General features: G+C 50.4%; 1 protein-coding gene across 6 annotated transcripts; it reads left to right on the top strand.

Moving 5' to 3' along the window:
- The first annotated feature begins 4788 nt into the window (after nt 1–4788).
- LOC119819022 (mitotic spindle assembly checkpoint protein MAD2A-like) lies at nt 4789–9201 on the top strand. Of its 6 annotated transcripts, none has more exons than XM_038336994.2 (3): nt 4789–4824; nt 5408–5676; nt 7579–9201. In XM_038336994.2, exon 3 carries the CDS (start codon nt 7587–7589, stop codon nt 8202–8204), a length of 618 nt encoding a protein of 205 aa, XP_038192922.1. In that variant the 5' UTR covers nt 4789–4824; nt 5408–5676; nt 7579–7586; the 3' UTR covers nt 8205–9201. The 6 variants fall into 6 exon arrangements, 3 of the variants coding, with proteins under 3 accessions (XP_038192922.1, XP_038192923.1, XP_038192921.1); XR_005286209.1 differs by lacking the exon at nt 4789–4824 and adding an exon at nt 7014–7373 and having other exon boundaries at nt 4928–5676; nt 7670–7810; XR_005286211.1 differs by lacking the exon at nt 4789–4824 and adding an exon at nt 7170–7373 and having other exon boundaries at nt 4928–5676; nt 7670–7810.
- The last annotated feature ends 4403 nt before the right edge of the window (nt 9202–13604 follow it).

Raw genomic sequence — 13604 nt, forward strand, 5'->3', positions numbered from 1 at the left:
GATGTAGAGAGCTGGTTGGGCAGGGCACAGGGAAAACAATGCTACTGCCTGAGGGCTGCAGCTGGCTTCTAGGGTGGGTGGGTACTGGCCCTAGGAGCACCGCTACAGCCTGCTGGGCACAGTTTCGGTGTGTTTGCTCCGGGAGCCAGTAGATTATTTTTAATCCTCAGCCTCTACCTGATCCAGGACTCAGTTCTCTAGACCGGGGCTTTTGTGTAAGGGTCTCATGGGTCTCTCTGAGGTAGAGAGAGATGGAGAGAACAAGGTAGAGGAGGGAGGGAGAGCGCAAGAGGGAAGGGGAGAGATGGGAGGAGGACTCGGTACAGTGCTTGCTCAGAGAGCATGAGCATCACAGTTTGGTCCCCAGTACTCATGTAGAAGCACTGTCTACAATCCTAATGCTGGCGAGGGAGCTGGCCAGATAACTTCAGGGTATCAGCAAACCAGAGATTCAGTGAAAGGCAGTGTCTCAGAAATAAGATGGAAAATTGTAGAGGCGGACAATTGATGTGAGCATCTGGTCTCCACAGGCATATACACTTGCACGCATGCACACACACACATACATACACACATACAAACACATGTGCATATACACACACAGAGGCACACGCACACACATACATACATATACACAATACATACACATACATGCATACACATGCGCACACACACGCACACACATACACACATACACACACATACACTTACATACACACACATACATACATATACACAATACATACACATACATGCATACACACGCACACACACACGCACACACATACACACACATACACACACATACACTTACATACACACACACACACGGCAAAAACAAAGGAAAGTGAGAGGCAGGACTTAGAAGGGAACCTTGAGCCTCTCCCCATCTGATCCCCCATTGTACACCATCAGGGAGAAAAGCGAGAAGTTCCTTCCTTGGGTTGAAGAAACTGATTTAAAAGTGGACACTGTTGACGGTCAGGCCTGAAGCTGTGGCCTGAGGCTGAGGCTGCTACTAGGTGGACTGTGCCCACAACTGGAGATGGGTCGGTGGGGGCAGTGCTAAGTGACATACGAGGGTAGAGCCCCCTCCCTCCTGGGAGCTGTGTTTCAGTGAGGGGGAAACAGCTTCCAGGCTGGGGTAGGAGGAAATGCAGGTGTGAACATGGCAATGTCTTAGAGTTTCCATTGCTGTGAAGAGACACCATGACCATGGCAACTCTTATAAAGGAAAAATATTTCATTGGGGTTGGCTAATAGTTCCTCAGTTCGGTCCATTGTCATCATGGTGGGAAGTATGGTGGCATGCAGGCAGACATGGTGCTGGAGAGGTAGCCGAGAGTCTGGATCCACAGGAAACAGGAAAAGAATGAGACCCACTAGGGCTGGCTTGAGCTTCTGAGACCTCAAAGACCTCTCACAGTGACACACTTCCTCATCCAACAAGGCCCCACCTTCTAATAGTGCCAGCCCCTATGAACCTATGGAGTCATTTTCGATCAAACCATCACAGACAGACTGCTAAAAGCTGAGCTCAGCTGCTGCTCAGAAAAGTGCTCAGAGGTCTCCCCCCCCCCCCACCTCCCAGTGCTCTGAAATGGTCGCACACCTGTGTAGTTGGCTTCCCTCTCTGAAGACAGCCCTTCCACTGCTGACCTTGCTTATTCTAACCAAGCTGAGCATCAACAGGAGGATGCTCAGAAACATCCCAGGGATGAGTGATCACCATCAACCTGGGGCTCTAACTTCTTTGGTGTTGCTGCTGGGGCTTCCCAAACCTTAACATCCGAGCTACAGGTCACCGCCTCACTCAAACACCCTGTCTGTGTTCCCACTGCCTCTTCTTAACAAGAAGCACACACGCCGTCGCTAGTATCGACACCAGGAGAGATGTGATCCCCTCCACCACCTCCTTCAGCCCCTAGGACACCCAGGTAGGGCTGTTATTAGTCTCTTCTACACACAGGAAACAGCACGGCTCAGTATTTGAAAAGACAAGTTCACACAGTCACACAGGAGAGATACACGGGTGAGACAGGGGGAGCGTGCTATTCAGAGCTGATGTCGTCACCTGTCGCCAGGTCCAGCTGCCTGAAAGTGTGAGGACAGGGGTTAACTGTCCCCTCAGCTCCAACCCCACCCCAGGAAAGACAAACTGGCTTCCCACCTGTTGGAAGTCCTCCAGCCACAAGGGGGCAGTACTGTAGCATACAGTGGGGGCTGTGTCAGTCTGTAATTGTGTGGGCTGGATTGGTGAGGGGAAATACCACCGGGTCCTGAGTGTGGCAGGGGCACCTAGTGGGGAGCGGGTCTAACTTCTGTGGCTCCTGCTCTCACCTGCCTGTTCCCAGCGTCTCCTGAGGGCACAAGTCAAGAGAGCGGCTGTCCCGTTCAGGGCCTTCCTGGGGTTGTAGTTTCTTCCCTCTTAAAAATAACAGGGTGCCGAGGTCCCGTTTCAAACCCGTTTTACTGATGTTGGTTTTTTGGTTTTATGTCTTGTTTGTTTGTTTTTATTTTTTCAATTGCAACTTCCTCTCCAGCATAATCCTTGGTTCAGGGCCTGGTCAGAGCGGTGGAGAGTGCCAGGCCCAGATATCTGGAACCGCTAGCACCCCATTTATTAAACACGTACCATGTGCCAGCACTCGGTTAACCCTCATAACATGTCATGCATGGCTGGAACATGTTCACCGAGAGAAAAAGTAAAGGAGGGTACAAGCATGGCCAGGGCCCATGTCCAGATGCCTCAAATTCAAGTCCCATATTTTTTTTCAAGTCCCATTTTTTGTTTTGTTTTGTTTTGTTTTGTTTTTCGAGACAGGGTTTTCCTGTAGTTTCTAGAGCCTTTCCTGGAACTAGCTCTTGTAAACCAGGCTAGCCTCAAACTCTCAAGTCCCATTTTTTTAGTAAAGCCCTCACTGGCCAGAAGAGAGGCCCTGAGACCCCTATGGATGTACCCCAAGGGCTCAATGATGTGAGGCCTGCAAGGTGAAGGGCATGGCCCCTGTATATGAAGGATGTGGCAAGGGAAGGCAACAGCCCAGTGGGCAGGGGAGGTTGGGGCGATTGAATGCCAGCTGGGTGGGCAACCATCCTGTTAGTTTTCCCCCGTCCTAGCCTGAGATAGACAGATGAGGGATGGACCAGGTCCACAGTCTCTTCTTGGCTTGCTTGGCCTCTGGTTCAGACCCAGCTGGGCTTTTGTACCAGACACCCACGCATACTGCATTTATTGGGTCTCTGTCTGGCCCGCCATCTCTTCCTGACAGTCCTGGGGATGCAAGAAAACTCCCAAACCCTAGCTGGCAACACGGTGCAGAACTCTGACCCCAGCCAGGAATTCTAGACTCTGTGAATGGCCCTGAATGCAGAATGGCTGACACGTGTGGAACAGGGCTGGGAGAATCGCTGGACACTGCCCCACCCACCCCATGCCTTCTGGAAAATGAGTGTGCTGGGACCCTGAGAGGGACTGGCTCTGGGAGTCATGGCTCTGCTTCAGCTGTAGTCTCCCATCCATGCCTAGCCCTGAGGAAACTGGGGCATTCTGGGCTGTTAACAAAGGCCGAGCACCTGCTCCCTCCCTCCCCATGCTCTTCAGGCCACCCAGCAACACCTTGGCTTTGACCCCTGCCCTGCCTTATCCGATCCATCGCCAAGGCAGGCTTCACGTCCACTTAGAACTCACTGCACGCCAGGCTCTGTTTTGGTCAGGGAACACATCAAACTTAAGCTCAGGAGACTCAGGTCCTGGGTAGCCTGGGGAGGGGGAGCGAGAGTAGTAACTGAGTAAGACACATCCAGTGTTCCCTTTTTCCTGTCCCTCCCTAGTTTGTTACCTGCTGAGCACACTGGCCAATTCCCAAAGGTAGTCTGTCTACCTTCCCCTAGGGTTCTGTATCCTGATGACTGGCTCTATCTTCGGTGCTTCTGGGTAGCGCCCAGGCCCACTTGACCAGATCTGAGAGGGTGCTGATGCAACCAGCTCAAGAGCCACATGCTAAGAACCTTGCGCTAAAGAAAGAGATCCAAGGCAAGTCCAGCCCGACAGTGTCTCCAGAATACAGGCCTTACTCCTTGGGTCCCAGCTTTGTGTCCTTTGGGCCTGGTGGCTGTCTCTGCTTCTGGACAGAACAGCACTGGACATGCAGGTGGTTAGCTCCCTCTGATAACGAAGTCCCCCCCCCACCCCCGCAATGTCTCTCCTGGTAGCTCTGCTGTATGCCTGACCTCCAGGGGTATCGGCTCCAGCTTTTCCAGGCTAGATTCCCTAATGCCTCAGGTTCTACAGGGGCTATATCATAACTTCACCCTGAGACAGAGGCCCTGACAGACAGCAGGCACTCTATAAATGCCTGTGTGGTGAAGCAGAGACACTGGAAGCCCAGTATGTGGTTGCAGGGGAGGGGGGGCACTGTGCCATCATCTCCTGGTGATTGTTTGTTTGTTTGTTTCACGGGGTCTCACATTTCCCAGGAAGGCCAAATAGACCTTGAACTTCTGCTCCTCTTGCCTCATCTCTTGGGCACTGAGGTTGCAGATATGAACTATCATACCTGGTTTATGTGTCACTGATGACTGAACCCAGGGCTTTCTGCATGCAGGGGAAGTGTTCTTTCGAGCTCCTATCTCTGAGACTTCTGATGTAGGTGGGTCTTATATTTGTTGGTTTTATTGGTTAATTAATAAAGAAAACTGCTTGGCCTGATAGGTCAGAACATAGGTAGGCGGGGAAGACAGAACAGAATTCTGGGAGGAAAAAGGCAGTGAGTCAGATGCCATGGAGCCAGCCACCAGGTCAGACATGTTGAATCTTTCCTGGTAAGCCACCACCTCGTGGTGCTACACAGATTATTAGAAATGGGTTAATCAAGATGTGAGAGTTGGCCAGTAAGAGGCTGGAGCTAATTAATGGGCCAAGCAGTGTTTAAGTGATTACAATTTGTGTGTTGTTATTTCCGGGGCTAAGCTAGCTGTGTGGGAGCCAGGCGGGATGAAAAGCAGGCCTGCTCGCCTCCTGCCCGCCGCCTGCTTGCCTCATCACTACTGACTTCCTCTTGCATAAGGGAATACGGGCAGCTCTGAACGAGGGAGCCTCAGGTTGGAGCCCTCTCCTAGGTTGCCTGAGGAGAGACTTCACAAGGGGGTACCTAGTGGATGATTCATGGCTTTGGTGCGGGTCACATACCAGAAGGGAAGAAGGAGGCCTGAGCAGGGCTGCTTCTGGTCCTTGCCAGCTGGGTGCCACTGGGAAACCCTGTAGCCCAAGATAACACAGTTTATATGCCCTTAACACTGGCATGGTGACAATTTAAGCTTCCGTAGTACAAAGGAGAGTGCCCTTGACATCCCATTAAAGCCGCACCATCATCCCGGAGCTGGTGTTAGTAACCTCATCTTACAGGACAAGGAACTGGTTCCAGAAGCAGCGTCACTTGTCAAGGGTGCATGGCCAGGAAGAAGGACAGTGTGGCTGAGTTGGGCCTGGGTGTCGGGCTACAGCTGGGATCAGGGCGAGAGTGAAGCTGGGCCTGAGACGAGCAGAACTGCTTTCACTTGGGGCTGAGGCTGGAGCAGGACCCGGTTGTTTGCCTCTCCCACCATGTGCCTCTGCCTCTGGCATCCTCCAGGTCTTCTCATTTCTCTAGACAAGGACCCAATCAACCACTGAGTGTAAGCACGGGTCTCTGGTTTGATACTGGGTCCAACCCTGGCTGTTGGTGGGGGGCACTGGGAAGACTGGGTGGGAGCAGACATAAATAGAATGAGAGCTGAGTCCATCAGGGGAGTAGGTCAGGAGTCAAGTAGTAGGTCCGGTGGGCTTTGGGAAAGGAGGCGCTCCAGTCAGGCTAGGGGACGGGTAGGAGTCAGAGCTCACAGGTAGGAGTGAGTATTGTCACTGTAGGCAGCCCACCTGGGAAACAGACTCTGCCCCTTCAACACTGCACAAAACCACACCCGTGTGGTGTGCACCAGCCCTGGGCATTAGCCACGCCTACCACCTCAAGGGGCCTTGTGCTCCAGGCAGCCCATGCCCAGGCCCGTGAGTGCGCGCCATCTTTCCTCTCACAGGTCGGGGCAACTTGCTATCGTTGTCTGCCTGGGTATCAGAAAGACCAGAACAGAAACTTAGACATTCCTCCTGACGTAGAATTCTTGTGTCCTGGTTCCTCACCTTATTTTATTTCCTGTGACAGGATCTAACTATGCAGCCCAGGCTGGTCTAGAACTTTCTCTGTAGCCCAAACTGGCCTCAATCTCAGGCTCCTCTTGTTTCATCCTCCCAAGTGCTGGAATAACAGGGTTGTGCCACCACCCCTGGCTCTGTCCCTCATTTTAGGACAGAGTGATCATGCCACTCTTTAGACAGCCGTCATGCTGACTGTGTGATGAGCACTGGACTAGACTGGGTGTCTAGGATGAGCAGGGACACAGTCCTGCCTGTTGAGCCCCAGGGATCTGGGCTGTTGGGCAGGCTGGACACATCCTAGCTCAGGCCTCGTGTGCAGCCATGGTCGGGCAGTGTTGTGGCCTTGGTGGTAGCACCCGCTTTCCCTCTCTATTTCCTTTGCAAAATCTGAGTTCTGGGCAGGCCTGTCTTGATCGCAGTCACTTTCCCCCAGCACAGGAGTTCAGTTGAGGGGACAAGAGCTGCCCTAGGCAGGGTGTCTAACCCCCAGGGGTCTGCAAGGTGGTGGATGGGGATGTTCTGTTCTCTGTGCTTGAGAACAGCCTCGGCAGGCCGCAGCTCACAGTCTCCAGAACAGCGCCCTCCTACTGTGTCCTCAGCAGGCTTTCAGTACAGAACTGCAGGACCTAGGCCCAAATATCTGTGTCCCTAGGCTCTCCATGGTTGCCCGTCCTTCCCATCCCCACCCTCTGTTCTGCTTGGAGCCTCGGTATCCTCCAGGACTCCTTGGATTTATCTATGCAGACACTTATTCCCCAGCCTGCCAACTGCAAACCTAGTAGTAATTTGTCTTTCTTGTCTTGGGGACTTTGCTGATCAGCCCTGAACTCCTTCCATGTCTTGTTCAAAGCCATCATTCAGCCAGTTCCTCGAGCCAGCCTTCCCTGAATCCCACCCTTGCTCCCCCCTCTGGAATCCAGCAGTACTCACTGCCCACACTGTACACCTGGCATTTAAAAATCTACCCACAATTCAGGTGAGGTCAGGCACTTTCAGAGTGTGGAGACCATAGACATCACCCTACAATTTGGCAGCAAGTACTCGCTGAGTTCTAGCACATCCTGGGCCTGGATCTGTGTCTCTACCCTGTGCTGGACAGTTTTATGTCAGCTTGACACAAGCTAGAGTCATCTGAAAGGAGGGAGCCTCAACTGAGAAAATGTCTCCATAAGATTCAGCTGTAAGGCATTTTCTTGATTGGTGATTGATGGGGGAGGGTCCAGCCCATGGTGGGTGGTGTTATCCCTGGGCTGGTGGTCCTGGGTTCTATAAAAAAGCAGGCTGAGGGGCTGCATAGTTACTTTTGAACCGGGTGGCGGGGAAAAGCTGAAGGAGCTGAGCCATAAGGCGGCCGTGTGCTTGGAGCTGACAACGTTCTCTGTTAGGCCTAGTGATGGCACAGCAGCTCGCCTGGGGGCAAGGCATCACCCTGCGCAGGAGCGCGGAGATCGTGACCGAATTTTTCTCATTTGGCAGCAACAGCATTTTGTATCAGCGTGGCATATATCCGTCGGAAACCTTTACTGGAGTGCAGAAGTATGGACTCACCCTGCTTGTAACTACTGACCCGGAGCTCATAAAGTATCTCAGTACTGTGGTGGAGCAGCTAAAAGATTGGCTCTACAAGTGCTCGGTCCGGAAACTGGTGGTGGTCATCTCCAATATTGAAAGAGGTGAGGTCCTTGAAAGATGGCAGTTTGACATTGAGTGTGACAGAACTACAAAAGAAGATGGTGTTTGTCGAGAAAAGTCACAGAAAGCCATCCAGGATGAAATCCGTTCTGTCATCGGGCAGATCACAGCGACTGTGACTTTTCTGCCACTGCTGGAAGTTTCTCGTTCATTTGATCTGCTGATTTACACCGACAAAGATTTAGTTGTACCTGAAAAATGGGAGGAATCAGGGCCCCAGTTCATTACCGATTCTGAAGAAGTCTGTCTACGCCTGCTCATTCACTACCACAATCCACAAAGCGAACTGTATGGCGGCCTACAAAATCCCTGCCACTGACTGAAGAGAAGGTAAAGAAAGCCAGGATCCTTGTTTGATAAATGTTCCTCGTTGTTCCATTTCATGGGTTCCTCCTGGACTTGCCATAAAGTCAGCACAACCAGACTGCTGCACGTCAAGGCGAACCGACAGATTTTTGTCAACATTGTGGAGTGGAGTCCTTTAAAAGTGGTCATGGTAGGTAGGAATTCTTTTGTTAGAAAGCTAAATGAATCCCTAACCGTTTAGCTCAGCAATCTTGACCAGGATATAGAGAAGCATATAATGTACATACAGCAAAAGGCACCGAGGCTTTGTTTAGTTCTGGGAGTCATGAACACTGCCTTACCGTGTCCTTTTATCATTTCTCTTTGTCTATAGACCCCATATTGAAATACATGCTAATTCATTGATTTTAGTGTATATACCATGAACTCACAAAGCAGTTGATACTGATTAGTTTCTGTAATAAAGAACTCTTGTTTTTAATGTTTTATATATAAAAAAAAAGCAGATTGAGCAAACCATCACGAGTAAGCCAGTAATCAGCACAGCTCCATGACCTCCGCATTAGTGCCTGCCCTGCTTGAGTTCCTGTCCTGTTGAGGGGCTACCCTGTGGAAGTGTAAGCTAAACAAACCCTTCCCTCTCCAGCTTGCTTTTTGGTCACAGCGTTTCCCTGCAGCAGTAGCAACCCTGACCAGGACATCAACCCTTGTGTTGGCTTAGTCTCTCTGGCAGTGTGAATATATCCTAATCCTAGGAAGCAGAAGGAGGGAGGGTAGAGGGTGCTAACAGAAGAAAGTGAGCTAGGAGAGGGCAAGCAGGATGCCAAGTCCTGAAGGTGAACTGGGGAGGGGTGATGAGGGAGAGAGCACCCCACAAAGAACATGTCAGGCAGAGCTCAACAGATCCGGGCGTCAGAAAAGCTCAATCTGGGGTTGGAGATAGACCTCTGCCGTGTAAGCAGGAGAACTGAATTTGATCCTTAGCAAACAAGTAAAATCTGCTCATGGTATCATCTGTCCTTAACTTCAGTGCTGGGGAAGTGGGAACAAAAGGATCCCTGAGGCTTGCAGGCCAGTCAGTGAGCACCAGGTTCAATAAGGGAGACCCTGTCTCAAAAAAAGAAAAAAAATCCTCATTACATAGGAAAGTATCATAATTCCTGGAATACTGGAAAGTTCTGCAGGTTTTGGGCTCAAAGTTGTTCTGGTCTTGCTTCATAGAACTTATAAGCGAGCGTTTAACAGTTTGAAGGGTCAAACTGTCTCCCAGTGGTTTGGCTGCACCCCAGCAGCACTAGAGTGAATTGTGTGTGTGTGTGTGTGTGTGTGTGTGTGTGTGTGTGTGTGCAAGTGCGTGAATGTCTGTGCATGTGCAAGCTCACATTCATGCAGGTGACAACGTGTGCACATTAGGGTCAAAGGACAACTTACAGAGTCAGCTCTCTGCTTCCATCACATGGGTCCCAGAGAGTGAACTCGAGCACATTTACCCAGTGAACCATCTTGCTGGCACAAGAACATATTGAAATACGTGAATACATAAGGTCACAACAAGGTAAAAATCGACAATATGTGGCACCTAGGGAACAATTACCTCATGTCAGAAAAACAAACAACCCACAGTGGAAAGAAAATCCAGCCAAGGACACTAACCGGAGGTAGGTCAGGTGACAGTGTCGGGAGATGTGAACGCTAAATAGTTACTGTGTCCTATAGTTAAAAACCCAGGGAAAACCCAGGGATAATGGGAGTTAAAAAAAAAACAGAACAAACAATGTAACAATGAAGAAGTAACAATGTCAAAAAAGGCAAATACAGGGGGCTGGAGAGATGGCTCAGAGGTTAAGAGCATTGCCTGCTCTTCCAAAGGTCCTGAGTTCAATTCCCAGCAACCATATGGTGGCTCACAACCATCTGTAATGGGGTCTGGTGCCCTCTTCTGGCCTGCAGACATACATGGAAGAAATGCTGTATACATAATAAATAAATATTTAAAAAAAAAGGCAAATACACAACAGCTCCGATTAACATCAGGTTAGACATAAGGAAACGCGGGGCCACAGAAATGATGCAAAATGGAAGATGAGGATAGAACATAAGTAAATAAATAACAGATAGATAAATAACAGATAGAGCCTCCTAAGATGTGGGAAACCGCAAGTGGCCCAGCATCTGGGTGATAAATCCCCAGGAAGAAGATCAGAAGGTGGGGGCGGCGACATGGCTCAGGGAGTAAGGGCACTTGCTGCACAAGCTTGGGATCAATTTCCAGAACCCAGGCAAAGGTGGAAAAAGAGAACCCCACAAAGTTGTTCTCTGACCTACACACACACACACATTTTAAAAAGAAAGCTTTAGATCAGGATAACAATAATAAACCTTTAGTTCCCAAAGTGCAATAAACTGCACACAGGAAGGGCTTAAAGGATACAACAGCCAGGCACGTTATTACAATATCCAGAGAGCATCTAAATCACAGAACAAAGACTCAGGGACTCTCAGGAATGGAAGCAAGAATTACAGCAGACTTTGGGCTGGTGACAATGGCAGAAAGGAGACAATAGAAGGGCAGTGGCAAGACAACACCAACCTAGAACCTTCTATACAGAGAAGAACAAAATCCTTTCCAAAGTGAATGGTAAATCTGCGACACCTTTAGAACTGACTCCACCCCAAACTACAAGGTTCTGGAGTATAGACCGGCAGTAAAGCCAGCCCCTTGCAGGATGCACCGTTTTGGAGCTGACACCAGAAGATTTTTACTTTCATTCTGTGGCCCACCCTAGGTAAGGGACAATGTCCACATGGACCAGCCTTGGGCCTCCTGTGAGGACTTTAGCCCTCACAAAACCTAGCCTCTCCATGGCCTGAGTGGGTGTATACTCTGCTCACACAGGAACTGGTGGAACCTATGTCTGTTGGGGGAGGCCCAGGCTGAGAGCAGGGTCTCTAAATGCCCTACCAAAGGCAACAGGAGTTGGGTGTGAGATGTGCTGGACACAGCGATCTGAGCAAGCCTTTGTTCTTAAGCCTCACCTAGCACTAAGATGTATGAATGCAGAAGAAAATCAGGAAAAATACATTTTTACATCTCAGTAGTTCATAAGGGCACTTGTAATTTCCATAACTACAAAGGTGCTCCAGGTGTTAAGACAAGAAGGTGGGGCTCTCCTCAGATCTGTGCTTGGCCCTGTCACTTCTACGCTGGAGTAAAATCTGTATTTTTGATGCTCCAAAGCTTAGGCTGGGTTTGCATTCAGACAGCTTCAGCTGAATGTATTTTACAGGTGGGAAACTGCAACCAGGCACCCATGACAGGGCAAACAGCAGGGGAGTAACAGGAATCTCAGGTCCTCTCAGGGCCACACCTCAGGCTGAGCAGTTTAGACAAGGATGCCCTGACATCACTATCCAGCAGAACCCTGGTCTGGTGAGGAACAGGGCTGGTGCTCCCCTCTGACAAGCTGTTCCCCCCCTTTCACCTGTATTCCCCTCGTCTGCCCAGATTCATGTCTTCCTTCCTGGCTGGCCCCTCCTCTCCTCCATTCTGGCCCCTTAGGGCCTCACCTGCACCAGATTCTCGCTGTCTCCTTGCTTTCCCCTGCCACCCCATCTCCCCAGAACCACCTCAGGCCTCACTGCTGTGTCGGCTTCCTCTTCCAGTCTCAGGTCAGACTGGCCCTTTGGGGAGCTCTCTTGACCAATACTGATCCATCCTCTGGCACCTTCCCAGGACAGGGTCCTTGCACTATGTGTGATGGCTCGAGATGCCTTTCCAAGCTCATCAGAAGCTCTGTGCCCAGGGACAGCAGGTAGGGTAGATCTCCCTACCAGCCCGAGTGTCTTCTCCTTCCCTTGCCTCTTCCACACTCAGGCTGTGCCGGGAGGGACAGGCCTCACCTTCCCTCCTTTCCTCTCCGACTCCCTCCTACCTGCTTTGTCCCCATGATGGACCGTGACCGTGACCATGACCATGACAGACTTTCTGTTCTTATACAGACACGCCAGCAGAACTGGAGTTGCCTTGAGCCAGCAGAGGTGAGGAGGCTCCTCACTCCTCCACCCAGCCTCTCTCTCCCCAGCATCTGCTCAGGGTCAAGGGTCTGCCAAGCTCGGGAAAGCAATGCTAGCGTTAGCTGCATGAGCATTTACAGGGTTTCCACTTTGTGCCAGCCATTGTCTTTCCCCCCAGCCATCAATTTTACCAGCTCAGACCACCACACTCATTCTCTCTGCTCCGACTGGAGGAAAGTGAAGGAAAGGGGTGTATTCCCCGTTCCTCCCCCATCACTTCTCCAGATTAGTGGAACTAGGGCAGACCAGACAGCAGGAGCCAGCCATGAGCTTTCATCTCTGTAAGACCTGCTCATGATATCAGATCAGGAGGGCTTGAGTCTAGCCACTACCAGGAACTATCTAAAAACACAGACCTGTAAGCCTCCTCCCTCCCCTGCAATGGGCCTCGTATGATCATGAGAGTGGCAGAATCTTACCCTGGTGTCTTGGTCGTATGACTTAACCAATGAAGCACAGGAAAAGGGACCACGTTCCAGTTCTAGGCAAAGTCTTGAAGAAGCTGCATTTCTGGGATCCAGATACCATGTCCAGAAAGCATATGGAAGACTGGAGCTGTGGAAGAGCCCTGGGGGCCTAGACTGGACACCCATAGTGAGCAGAACATTCCCCAGCTACCTATAGGCCTGTAAGCAAGAAGAGCTTTGTTTGCTCTTCTGTTGGTAAATGTCAGGACAGCTTGTTACACAGTCACTATGCCCATAACTGACTGATACATACAAGAGCTATCATCAGCCTTGCTACTCAGGCTGAGACACCACAGGTGCTGAGTACAATAGAGCAAGGATGACTAAGAGAAGGCCCAGGTAGAGCCAGAGGAAGCTTCCCTAGGAGCTGGCAGTCAGAGAGCATGAGGGTGCCATGCTGCTGAAACAGTTAAGTAGAAGCAGCCAAACAGGAGGCATAGAATCTTCCAGAAGCCTGGGTCATGTGCCTGCAGAATGAGAGCTAGACAGTGTCTCCAAAACAAGGTGTTCCTTCCTGTCCTGTGACTGCAGAGGGTCTCGTGTGTGTGTGTGTGTGTGTGTGTGTGTGTGTGTGTGTGTGTGTGTGTGTGGTAGTTCTGGAGATAGAACTCAGGGCCTCTTGCATGTTAAACAAACTGTCTACTGTTGAGTTACATTTGCTCTGTACATATGTGTTGTATATATGCATATGCCTCTGTGTGTCTATTACATACATGTGCCTGTTGTGTATGTTTATGTGTATTTTGTGTTTCCACATGTGTGTATTTACATGCATTTCTCAGTATGTGTCTTCTGTGTGTGTGAATGTATGTTTTGTATGTGAATCTGTGTTGAGCCCCATGTGCATATCTCTGAGTATCTGTTAGGTGCAT

Source organism: Arvicola amphibius, chromosome 7, assembly GCF_903992535.2.
Source record: "Arvicola amphibius chromosome 7, mArvAmp1.2, whole genome shotgun sequence".
NCBI classification, from domain to species: domain Eukaryota; kingdom Metazoa; phylum Chordata; class Mammalia; order Rodentia; family Cricetidae; genus Arvicola; species Arvicola amphibius.

Excerpts from the sequence above, each read along its gene's own strand:
- LOC119819022 (XM_038336994.2), top strand. The coding sequence starts at position 7,587 with ATGGCACAGCAGCTCGCCTGGGGGCAAGGCATCACCCTGCGCAGGAGC.